Here is a 14029-nt window from a genome sequence, read left to right on the forward strand (position 1 = left end):
AGAGATCCAAGATTACTGCCTTTAAATGTCAATGTGCGACTTTAAAAGCAATTTCCATATTCGAAATAACAAAAACATAAAACAAATACAATTAAAAGCATTATACAATTGAAGTATGACAAATGCATGATAACAATGCATTCATACTTAAATTATTATCACGACATGGGACAAAAAAGTAAATAAGTACTTTGACTTTGATGCATAAATGTTTATTCTAAGCCGATTAAAAAAACAACAAAAATAAACCACTTCACACAATTCATACTAACCCCTTTCTTGTTCAAGTTATATCCTCACTCCCCCATAATATAGTCAAGTGTTAAAATACTTCAAAACTACTTATATCAAATTGCCAGTAACTGATAATGTGAAACCACAAATTTGAAAAGTATCTTGGTATAGATCATTGAAGATAACTTGACATTCCATTTATTGATATATCAGTTAACATCACATTTTCAATGTAAACTTATGACCACTGTTGTATATGTAAATAAATGTATATTATATGATTATATATGTTATGTATATATTTTAACAAGATATGTCGATAGGACAGATGATGCTCGACTATGATCTCAGAGCTTCATAGTAAAACAATAGACTGGATAATGTAGAAGTTTTTCTTAATTCGAAAAAGGCCAAAATTCTGTTAAAATCTACATTACAGTTATGAGCTTTGGACATGACCTTCTATAATGCTCTCAAATAAGTGTGACTGTGAAGTTTCAACCCATTCGAGATCTCTTCAGTAGTTTTGGAGATATCTATTTGCATGCAAAAACTAGAAGTGTGACGCTGACACCTTGGTAAGAACAATGTGTCACTTTAGTGCAGTAACAGGTTAAGTCCTTTAAGGTTTTATAGGAGTTAACCAGTTATTGCACTAAGGTGACAAATAGCTCTCCCTATTCTTTTAATAGTCAATCTAAAAATTGTCTTTGTAAATAAAAGGACAACATTTGTAAATAAAAGAACAACATTTTGTCAGACAGCTTACTTGGCCATTGTTGGTGCCTGACAGTAAAAATAAGTGGTATAACTCTGTTAAAAGGTAACTCAAGAGTTATGGGACCTGTGCCAATCATTTACGATATCACAGAGAACATTTTAGTGTCTTAAGATTCCCTTCAGCCGTTTTGAACATATCAACCTGCACATAAAAGCTGACACAAAGACAAAGGTGAATACAGTAACTCTCCATATTATTCAAAAAGGCAAAGCTAAAAACCTGTATATTATAAACAAACTAAAATAAACTTTTCTTCAAACGTATTTTGTTAAATGAAAATTTGTTCATCATAAAAAAAACACAATATTATTGAGAATCTGTCAATTTCCCATATCACACCTATACTTTTTGCAGTTTCAACTGACAAATGCCTGTGTAAATATATCCTGACCCTATCATCTGACCAATGTCTAACCTGTTATCTATTTGGTGTAACACCATACAACACTGACCATAGGTCAGTACAGTGACAAATGAACTTTTCAAGGTTACAATTTTTTAATACAATGATTTTATAGAAACAACCTCCTATGTACAAAGTGAATGCATTATAAAAATACAGTGGTGCATGTTCAATTTTACACAAGATCTTACAATTAAATCAGAACCTTGCGATTTCTTTCAATAAAATATGCATTTATCTTAAAAGATCTTTCTCTTTTTAAGAACTAAAATGGTAATTCAATACTTTTCTCATTATTATGACATAATACCGTCACATAATAAATTGACAGCACATAGATCTTAATCTTTCTCCTAAATTATTTATGTTAAGTTTTTACTTTCTTTTATTTTTTCTAAATCATAAACAATTATAAATAGTCAGTTACTTTTTGCAGTTTTTTTTTACAATTGGGCACCCTTATTTCACAATTTTTCCCTTACTTGTTGAGATTTTAAACAATGTTCATTTATTCTATGCTAGTAATGTATACAAGGACATGTGTGCCGTCGGTGAGACGGAAATGGTGAGACGGAAATTCTATGAAAACCTACCACAACTCCTTTGCCAGGGCCACCACTTCTTACAACCACACCAAGCCATTGATTGTTCCTTCCGTTATCTACTGTAGATGATGGACCTGCAAAGGGAGGTAATTAACAAAAGAATATAATTGTGAGTTATTCTCATTTATCTGTAATAGCATTATATAATACATGTTCTGATGTATGAGAGGTAAGATTAGGGTCCAAGGTTATTAAGACATTTTCCATGCTCAGACTCTGATCTCACAATTATTTCAATGGTCAGAAACCGGCACAAAATGTGAACTGACCAATGAAAATCCTCAGTTTTATAACCTCAAAGCCAGTTTTACATTGTTTTAGACAATGATTTTAGTCATATTATCATCAAAATATATCCATTGTTTTTCAAAGGATAAAAAAAAGCTGTGCTATCAATAAAACTAATGAACCTACTTAAGTGCAGTCAAGTAGTTGCAAAGTTTATCTATTTTTGCATCAAATCAAAGTGTAAGATGTCAAACCAATGATTTTTTTAACATGTTCACAAAATAATCATACTGAATTAAAAAAAAAATATTTGTAATTTTGTAGTCAAAAATTTAAATTTGCATACAAAAACTAAATGAAATATATTCTGAATAAATCAAAATTGTTATATTTAAATAAAAGAAATTGTTATCAAAATGTGTTTATTATTCATAATTTTGAAGTCAAAACCTTAAATTTGCATACAACAGCAAAATGAAATCTTAATCCCTGTACTTTATTGTCTCTATAGCAACCAACAAACAAAACAAGAGCCGGTTGAACCGGGTGATGCTCCCCGAATAGGTTTTGGACACAGGAAGGTATACCTCTTGTAGTGTCAGAGTTATGTCACAGACAAAGTTCAAAGAGTAAAAATAACCCAAATGTTGTGCACGACACATTGTCTAAATATGGTGATCATTTTTGTGGAATAGTTGTAAAATCCAACTTCAAATAATGAAGTTATGGACCGGACATGATTTTGCTGCAAGGTCATGCTGTGACCTTGACCTTCAAGGTAGCAACCCAAATGTTGCGCACGACACGTCATCTCAATATGGTGATCATTTCTGTGAAATAGTTTTAAAATCTGACTTCAAATAACGAAGTTATGGGCAGGACACAATTTTGCTGCAAGGTCATGCTGTGACCTTGACCTTCAAGGTAGCCAGCCAAATTTGCGCGCGACACGTCGTCTCAATATGGTGATCATTTCTGTGAAATATTTTTAAAATCCGACTTCAAATAACAAAGTTATGGACCGGACACGATTTTGCTGCAAGGTCATGCTGTGACCTTGACCTTCAAGGTAGCGAGCCAAATGTTGCGCGCGACACGTCGTCTCAATATGGTGGTCATTTCTGTGAAATAGTTTTAAAATCCGACTTCAGATAACAAAGTTATGGGCCGGACACGAATTCGGGACGTACGGAAATTTTTCGGGGAGCATAAAAAATAAAATCTTTTTCCATGTATATCATTATATCCATGGCAATCAGGAAACAATACTTTATTATTTTCTCTTTCTATTTACATCTTATCTTTTTATTCAAATTATAAAATGGATAATGTCGACAAACATCTTAGTCTGTGTATCACTTTGTTTTAACATTTTGATTAATTTCTGCACAAAATTCAAATATAGAAAGCCTTTCTTGTTTTAACATAATGCCTTGTTTGTTTTCAGAGAATATTGAAGGCATGTCTGAAGAATTCATGCATTAACGAAATGATCAGTTGGCTTTTTTTGCTGGTTTATTGGGAAATAATCACTCACTGTCAACAAGTATTGCACTCCAACACAATCCTATGGTTTGTTCTGCATTTTGTTTTTTGTTTTTTTTTAATTTTTCATTGTATAAATAACTTGCTGTGAGAACCAATATAACACGTTATCTTTATTACATTTTACAAAAACAGAACATTCATAAAGTTACAATCATTCTTGAAACAACCTTCTTAAATGGATGTTGCAAGTTTTTATGGGAGCTGAATGATAAAATCACTGCAACAAGTGCAGGCCAAGATCAGCGTGCACATCTGTGTCCCATTTGATCATGATTTGCATTGAAATAGCTATTCCGTCAGATATTAAAATAAAATTTTCCCACCTTAAAAATGATGTCCATTAAAGATACTTTAAGTGAGGTTAGGGTAACAGGAATTCGTGATAGCATGTTTCTGATTAGAATTTAAGCAAAATTTGAGAGGATGACAAATTATTCTAAATGCATTCATCTAATGAAATTAATGACAAAAGCTAGCAGAAAACCGTAGTCTTTTAATTTACATAGCATTCCGAGTCAGATGGACTTGAAAAAAAAAAGAAGATAATTTTCATTATAAGGTAAATTCAGCTTAAAAGCAATATTCAGGGTATCATTATATCCATATATCATTATATCCAACTTATTTGAAAATAGAGTCGGGACCGCAGCAACTGTGAGCTCCGTTTTGAGAGGGGTATGTACTTATAATGTGATATCGTTATATAATGTGATATCGTTGTAAGTTGAGTTTACTGTACCATAAATAATATCCAGATTTCGAAAAACATAACTATGATGTTTATTTTGATATATTTAGGTTTATTGAGATGTTAAGATTTACTTGAGATCTTATGATTGTGATTTTAAGTTTATTGAGATCTTAACATATATTGAGATCATTATGTGTATTGAGATCAAGGTTTATTGAGAACTTCTTTTGTTTAATAAGGTCTTCAGATTAATTCTGTGATCTTTACATTTATTGACATATTTTGGTTTATCGTATTACAAAATTGTTAATTACTGCATAAATATATTTTTAATGTTGCATAGTTACTTACTGTATTCATTTCTGAGCAGGAGTTCACAGTCGTTTCTGTTCGGTGAAAGTGCGTTACATTTATAAACACCGCCTGTATGATTCTCGTTGGAAAATTGAAGATCTAAATTTGGAGCACCAACTACAATACTGAAAATAGAAAATTGAAGGAAAAAAATGAAGCATTGAAATAAAACAGCTGCTTTCTTTGATCTTTCTTAGTTATGTAAAAGATCAGATTGCATTTTATGTACCAAATTCTGTAAGGGAAACAGAAATTGCTTCAACCTCTTTACATTGTAGTTCAATACAGTGGTTGCTGGTTGAATCCTCATGTGAGGTGTACTTTCTCTGTGACAATTGACCTTGTTCATCCATCGTGCATCAATCACCACTGATTCCGAAATAATGCCAGATTAGTAGTGGGTTGTTTGTGGAGAAAGTGATTATAAACTACTGGTTAGTTATCTAGTGACAATCAAAAGGCAAGATATGTCACGATCAAAAGCCATGATATGACAATCAAAAGCCAAGTTATGTCACGATCAAAAGCCATGATATGACAATCAAAAGCCAAGCTATGATGATCAAAAGCCAAGATATGTCTTGATCAAAAGCCATGATATGACAATCAAAGGCCAAGATATGTCACGATCAAAAGCCATGATATGACAATCAAAAGTCAAGATATGACGATCAAAAGCCATGATATGACAATCAAAAGCCAAGATATGACAATCAAAAGCCATATGTCACGATCAAAAGCCATGATATGGCAATCAAAAGCCATAATATGTCACAATCAAAAGCCATGATATGGCAATCAAAAGCCAAGATATGACGATCAAAAGCCAAGATATGTCACGATCAAAAGCCATGATATGACAATCAAAAGCCAAGATATGTCACAACCAAAAGCCATGATATGACAATCAAAAGCCAAGATATGTCACAATTAAAAGCCATGGTATGACAATCAAAAGCCAAGATATGTCACAATCAAAAGCCAAGATATAACAATCAAAAGCCAAGATATGACGATCAAAAGCCATGACATGATGATCAAAAGCCAAGATATGATGATCAAAAGGCATATGACGATAAACAGCCAAGATATGACAATCAAAAGCCAGGATATGATGATGGAAAGCCAAGATATGATGATCAAAAGCCATGATATGACGATCAAAAGCCATGACATGACGATCAAAAGCCAAGATATGATGATCAAAAGCCATATGATGATTAACAGCCAAGATATGACAATCATAAGCCAAGATATAATGATCAAAAGCCAAGATATGATGATCAAAAGCCATATGATGATTAACAGCCAAGATATGACAATCATAAGCCAAGATATAATGATCAAAAGCCAAGATATGATGATCAAAAGCCATGATATGATGATCAAAAGCCAAGAATATGACAATCAACACAAAAAACATGATGGTGTGTGAAAAACAAACAATAGACAGTGACCTTTCAAATGTTATACATTGGTAAATACAACTAAACTGCAATGCTGACAGAGGAGCTTCTTTGATAAATCTACTGACAGATATGCTTATACAAATACAAGAATGCCCAATGCAAATGGTTATTTAAATAAAGTAATGAAAGCACAATACTGTTTAAACACAGCTAAGAAATTAATGGCCATCCAATTAAGAATATCATTTACCTAACAAATAGGTTAATATGTTTGATAACAAATACACATGTATTTGATTTGTAATTTGAAAGATTGCTTATTCTTTAATTAATGGTAATTTAAATAAACTGACTTGAGAAATATTTCCATGCTTTAAGTCATACTAAAATAAAGCTGAATCATTATGTACAAGGTTTTAGGATAATTTATGAAAATTCAGACAAATTATTTGCTTTCGACATCAAAAATTAAATTAAAATTCAGCAAGTTGCTCTGGATAACATAATTATAAATTATTGCCCAAATGATACAATAAAAATTATTGAAATCTGACAAAATCAAGGCAATTAATTGAAATCTGACAAAATCAAGGCAAAGAATTGAAATCTGACAAAATCAAGGCAAAGAATTGAAATCTGACAAAATCAAGGCAAAGAATTGATATTTGACAAAATCAAGGCAAAGAATTGAAATCTGACAAAATCAAGGCAAAGAATTGATATCTGACAAAATCAAAGCAAAGAATTGAAATCTGACAAAAGCAAGGCAAACAATTGAAATCTGACAAAATCAAGGCAAAGAATTGATATCTGACAAAATCAAGGCAAAGAATTAAAATCTGACAAAATCAAGGCAAAGAATTGGTATCTGACAAAATCAAGGCAAAGAATTGAAATCTGACAAAATTGAAGCACAGTATTGAAATCTGACTAAGGACTTTAAATCTGAAAAAATTAAGGCAATGAATTGAAAACACAATATTATCAAATATATTGTGCATGTCATAATTATGATATTTATAGTGAAAATAAGACTCTTGATCAATAACAATATTTTTCTATTAAATGACAGCAGAAAACGTTTACATAATTATAATTATCGCTACTCTATTTAAAACCCTTAAATCGTAGCTGACGCTATAATACTGCAACAATAGATATATAACATAATGTTTTATCATTAAGTGGCCACTTGTATCTTGTTTATGAATGTGACAGGTTTTTATTAATCAATACTTAACTAAGAAGATTAAATAAAGTGGATATCCTGGTATAAACCAATATCAGTATTACGACCTCATGAAATAATTGATAATTTTATATTTATAAATATATTCACACTATCACGATTACATTCTTTGCATAATATAATCAACAACTACACTATCTCTTTTAATCTCCTCTAATTGATGACAACTCCTACACTATCACGAAGTTCTGATAATTTCAATAACACATCATTATGTTTATTTTAAGTCTATTTTTATAATATAGTTACATAATTTCAGAGAAATAAAACAGAGGGTATTGTGTGAAATATTTAGCATAAAGAACTTCAAATTAATCTAAGTGAGTGATGCTTGGACATTAAGATTTCCTTTTTCACTGCAGTTTTAATCAGCCTAAATTAATGCCTTCACGTGTAAAGATTTGGTAGTTTTATTAATGTTTAAGTTTGCACTTCTAACCCCTACAGTCCACAGGGCCCCAGACAAAGACTTGCTTGTCCATTTTATAAAATTTTTTTCGTTACTTGCCATGAATTATGATATTTATAAGAAAACTCTGGAAAAATTTTTACTCATCATCATTCTGTACTAGTGGCTGACTGTGCCAGCCTGGGCATTACAGACAATTGATTTTACTGCCCCGGCCCTGTCTCTTGAGGCCATTTAGCTTCCCTTACATCAAGGAATTATTCATCGTCCCAGTGCCAGGATAATAAAGCCTACAATCTTCATAGTCGTCAGCAAACCTACTAGTAATTACAATTAATCTATCACTTAATTACTTTAATTAAGTGAGTCTGGGACACAACATTTTTGCATGCATAGTTTATAACATTAAGAATGACAGTAAGTTAAACCACCGATTAAATATCTTAAGTCAACTGAAAAAGCTAGCCCTTTAAATATCTTAAGTCAACGGCCATCTCAATTGCACTGTATGCCAAATGCCAAACATACATTATTACCAAAATAACAAACAAAATCTGTGTGAAAGAATATTTCATGTAGTGTTGCCACAGGGTTGTTTTTTTCACAGGTTTTTTTCTTACGTAGCCTTTGTCTTAAAACAAATATTGATATATGATACCAGTTTACACAATGTAAACAATCACAATAGACTGTCTAGGCTGATTACAATGATTCCTGGAGGCAGGTTCAATTGTCTTCAACTTCAGAAAGTTCTGAATGTCTGACAAAGATAACTTATTATTGTGGAAAAAAGACATAAAATAAACAAAGAGATGTCTCCCCTTGTTAGCTAGAAATACAAAACCAGGTGTTGAACATTACAGCACACAGTGAGGTTCCCATTGTTTTCTGAAGCATTTTATCAGTTATTCATCATTTTGTCTGGCATTACTAAGTAATTTTGTCAAAATATTGTGTCAGACTTTTACTGTGAGAGACATTATGCATTGTAAAGTCTTCTCCTTGGGGGAAAAGTGTACTCTATTGTCTGCAAATTATCACCAACATCTAGTCAGTGACAGTCATTGCTTTAAAAATGAATAAATAGCATTACCATATGACCTATTGTTAATGCTCCATTGTAAATTGTGGTGAAGTCGGAGCATGAACCTGCTTTACCAATTCTAGCCAATGACAGTATCCAAGTCAATCAACTCTTATAGTGCTATTAAATGTCTTAAACGGACAATTATTTATCTTTTAATCTGGAGGAAAAAACTGACCAATTCTTAGGGCAAATTTCAAAATATGTACAGTAATACTTGACTAAAATGCCAACAGTGTAGACCAAGATCAGAGGCCAAGATCAGCACATCGGCACATGGCTGGTAGAATGGAAGATCGAATGATTTGCCAATGTGAGCATGGCTAAGGGTTAAAGCATTACCATATTACATATAAATAATGCCTCATGGCCAATTTCATAATTGAGGACTTCCTAAGTAGATTTCAAATTCAATTTAAAATCAATTTACACACCCACATTATTCTGCAAATGTTTCACAAACATCTGGTCAATAAAAAGTAAGTGCTTTCAAAACGAATAAATAGCATTATCCTAAAGCATATAACTTAATATGCCTATAAATGGTCTATTGTAAGAATACTTTTTGACTTAAGTTTGACTACTTAATGTATCGGACTGCTTACAGAATTTCCCTGCATTAATACCAGGAAATTGTGGAGGTGGTTTTGTGATGGCAACAACACTTAAATGGCCGAGATATTATATATTAAAAGCAATAAAGGGCATTTCTAGGTAACTTTACAATCTGATGGAACTTTTAACAGGATTTTAAAAATCCATAATATCCCTGCTATTCCCATGAGGATCATGGGCTTGGTGCAATATGAATCATTGGTGCAGTAATTAGCTGTTATTAAATATCAACAAAGGGTGCTTGTATTAGGATGGGGACACTTTTAACATGAAACAAATTTAATGGCAGCAAATCAGGCATATATCACAGACATGTATGTATGATATTACATAATTGTAAATCCTCCCAAAAGTTGTGGGAATATCATAATAAATGTTGAAATATCTTGGATTATTGTCATAATTTTCCAGCAGTTTAAAAGCACTGTGCCATCAAATAACCCATGAAAGATACCAGTTATCTTTGCTATTACAGTTTATTAAATCTCCCTGAATAAAAAAACGAGAGGGGCAAAAAAATCGCAAAGTTAAAAGGCAGCTGGGAAAACCTTCACATACCAAACAAAATTGGTTACTGCATCAAAACACAGTGTACATATTGTGCATTAGTTTTTATTACTTGCACAATTTTCTAAGTATATAGATATAATCAACATTCCATCGGTAATATACCAAATAGCATATTAACAAACTGTTTGCTATATAGCTGAAAGATCTGAGAAAAACAGGCTTTAAAATACATTTGTACATAAACATGATAAATTATAGGCTCAAAACAAAGCTAGCTCAATCTAAGAACTAAATAATTTTGAAGGAACTGAAGTTTCTTATAATTAAATTTATAGAAAAATAGTAAGGCTTCCCAGGCACCCCTACATCCTTCACCCCCTCCCCTAAAAAAATTGGGTTCTGAACACCCATACTCACCCCAAATACCCGCACAAAGGGGTAGGAAGTCAGGTGAAGGTATGAATGTCTTTTTTAGATGTAAAAAGGAATCTTCTACTTCAAAACATCTTGTGTAGTAGAAATCCATAGTCTTAATGTCATACTTCAAATATATACACTTTTCCCACAAAATTTAAGTTGTCTTACTGGACAGTGACTTCTCAACTAGTGTCAATGTTCTGATATGATGAATATAGAAATCCTAAGAGACCAACAAGTGTAGGACACTCCATAGTAAAATAACCATACCAATTATTTACAGTTCACAACTAAATTAATAGGGTCATCATTTCATGCATAAAATATATTTTCATCATATACTCATCATATAGTAACTATAATGTACTTTCAGCAAATGAACAAGATGGCCACACTTGTTATGTTGAAATATTTGGAAATTCATTGCCATTATAGTTACTAATATAATTATATTTACTAATATAACTATAGTAATTTCCAAAATATGTGAAGACTTAATAGGGAACAGCTTCAGTCGGAGAGAGTGGTCAGATTGGCAATGGTAGCATGAGAAGAAAAAGAAACAAAAGAAACGGTCAAATACTCAATATTACTAAGATATACTATGCTCAATTTGATATTAGAATATATTGATAATTGCTATACAGTCTCTTTGTAAATATAAGATAGACCTACATGTTCTGACTTCCCACAAAGTATATATGTAAATATGACTATAGGTGGTCACAATATAATTATAATATCATTAAAAGAACTGGCTGTTTGTTTTTTTTTATTAAGAACTTTAAAGGACCATTTAACTTTACTTGACTGCAATAGGGAACACAGCTTTACTATATTATTACATAGACAGTTTACTCATTCTTTTATTCAAATTAGACATATTCAGTAAGTCAGATTTCAATAAATTTTTGTGATTGAATTAGTTTACTCAAGGATGAGCATAGAAAATATCTTTAATGCTCTTTTACACCTAGTTAAGGATAAAAAATTTAAGAGATCCATCAATGGTTTAAGTTGTGGGCGAATTATCTGACTAGATACTTGAAAAGCAAACACAAAATATGAAACCCAATCATAAAAAAATAAACTTTAAAACTGCAGGTAAAAACTTGACATATATAGCAAAACCAGTTTGCGCTATGACCTCATTCATTTCGAGTCTACCCCCAGCAGAGATTTACTATAGGTCAGGATAGATTTCATGATATCAAATGAGCACTTTCTCTATCAAGTATACAATTTATTCACATCTTAATGTATTCAAGCAGTTTATTTTCAAGTGTAGAGTTACTGATGTATGAATGCCATGTATGGGGTGACGTTACACTCTTAATTTTCAAACATTACAAAAATGTGTCGGGCGAAATGATATCAATCTTAAAATGTTTAACACTGCATAACTGACTGTATCATTTTCAGTAAAATCATGCAATATAAATAAACTAAATAGTTTAATAATAATTATCACTGAATCACTGATAACGATATAGGTGTTAAATTTCACTTCATCACTAAGCTTTCACTGATAAAACTATGCACTTTAATACCAGATGCAAAAAATAAAACCCAATGACTTTATTACCTGAAACAATTAAACAATTCAGACTAAGCATTTATCAAGTATAATTGCTGGCTTTATAAACAATTATTTACTACAATAACCCTTAATCTGCTGAAATTTCTTAAATGGTCTTAAGTCAAGCTTTCATTTTGATATTAATTTTGGAAATCTTACCCAAAGCTGAACTTACGTCCAGCTTCCATTTTGATATCAATTTTGAGAAACTTAAATGGACTTATTTAGCCCAGCTAACCATTTGATATCAATTTTGGGAATCTTACTAAGTCCAGCTTTAATTTTGGTATCAATGTTGGGGATATCAGTGGAACAGATCAAAGTTTCAAATTAGTCTACCAACAGCATACATGCCATAACGTCCCGAATGCCCGGGATTGTCCCGGAAATCGGATGTCTGTCCCGGAGCTGTCCCGGGCATCGATTTGATCCCGGAAAAAAAATCATGATAAAATTTTTGCAAAATTTTCATAAATTTTCTTAAATCAAATCTCGCACATTTCACCTCAGGATCGTAAAACATATTCTGACCTGGTACACATAATACACAGGAACATTGACACTTACAAGTTTACAATATACAGCCCCCCAATTATCGACTGTCGATTCCCCTCGGCAATAGCTTTCTTCATGCATCGGCAATTAACATTCTCTGTTGAATTCGGCAGCGTTTAATGGTCGGGTTAATTAATGATTTACGGCCCTTAACAATTATCGTAAATCCCCGATAATCATTAATTTTTAGATTAATCGCTAACTTGCGGAAAGTCTAATTATTACAAACAATGTAAATATATCTATCAAATAAAAAATTGAAGGTGTCAAATAAATCACCTTGCTGTGTGAAGAATTGCATTACGTGACATGTAGTAATTATCACGACTTTAAGATATAACGGGTGAACAACATGGCTGCGCCCATTCACCGGGTTTATAACTTACAACTTACTTGCTTTTAGGGAATAATTAATGAAATAAAGAAATACTATAAAATGATAAATATGTCGACCTAAAAGACTACTTATAAAACTAGTAAGTTAACTGCTTATCATTAAAATTCAGGAGAAAGTTGTCCTAATTTAATAACATTATACGATTGTCACCCCCTTTTCCACAACTGCTACACACCCATTATTGTCGCGATGAAAAGTGTCCCGGAAAGCTGGTCCAAAAATATGGCATGTATGACCAACAGTATGAAGTCTGATCAACTCAGGACAATATGTGCAAGTTAGTCTGACTCTCAATACTCAGGTGACAGAGGCTCAGAAATCACTTATAACAGTCTTAACCTTTAAGACTATCATAAACATTACATTATTATCACAAGATCTAAAATATACCACAATGAAAGTAATATATGTCATAAATATGCCAGTCTTGCCAAAACATAGCAACCGAATATCACTATTGCTTACAAACAAGCACGAATCAAGAAGATTTTCTTTTCCTACCAAATTATTGCGGAGATAGACTTGCCAAAACAATGGAAACAAAAAGTTAGCAATATCATCTAACATGTCAGTCGAATTTGCCATAACAGTGGAAAAATATATAACTTATTATATAAGTTGCTTGTGTCACTGAGATCTCTACAAGTGTATGGGGAAACAAAACGAATCACAATATGCAACTTTAAGTGTTGATCAAAATACTGAGTCAGCCTCAGACAAAATTATCATCATAAATAATTGTTACAAAACTTTTTTCGAAACATCCTGGAAACATTCCTCTGAATTATACAGTCTCATGCAATATGTAACCAATCAGTTTACTCAATCAGCAAGTAAACTGGAAGGTTGACTGGAATCTTAAAGTGATTGTTGATAACAGATAAAAACTGAAGGTATGGGGGAGGCTTGATGTTTTCACCAGATTCTGATGACAGATCTGATAATTCTGGGTTACAGAAAG

At 32.0% G+C, this 14029-nt stretch overlaps 1 protein-coding gene across 1 annotated transcript in view; it reads right to left on the reverse strand.

Moving 5' to 3' along the window:
• The window catches only part of LOC132719852 (integrin alpha-PS1-like), a gene marked incomplete at its 3' end in the record, with an annotated part of 61815 nt that overhangs the window by 28345 nt on the left and 19441 nt on the right, over positions 1 to 14029 (reverse strand). Inside the window, 2 exon segments of the mRNA XM_060703785.1 lie at positions 2012 to 2097; positions 4842 to 4969. Coding sequence (XP_060559768.1) covers positions 2012 to 2097; positions 4842 to 4969 — 214 coding nt within the window.

This window comes from Ruditapes philippinarum, unplaced genomic scaffold, assembly GCF_026571515.1.
Source record: "Ruditapes philippinarum isolate M1 unplaced genomic scaffold, ASM2657151v2 ctg1448_1_1_1_1, whole genome shotgun sequence".
NCBI lineage: Eukaryota > Metazoa > Mollusca > Bivalvia > Venerida > Veneridae > Ruditapes > Ruditapes philippinarum.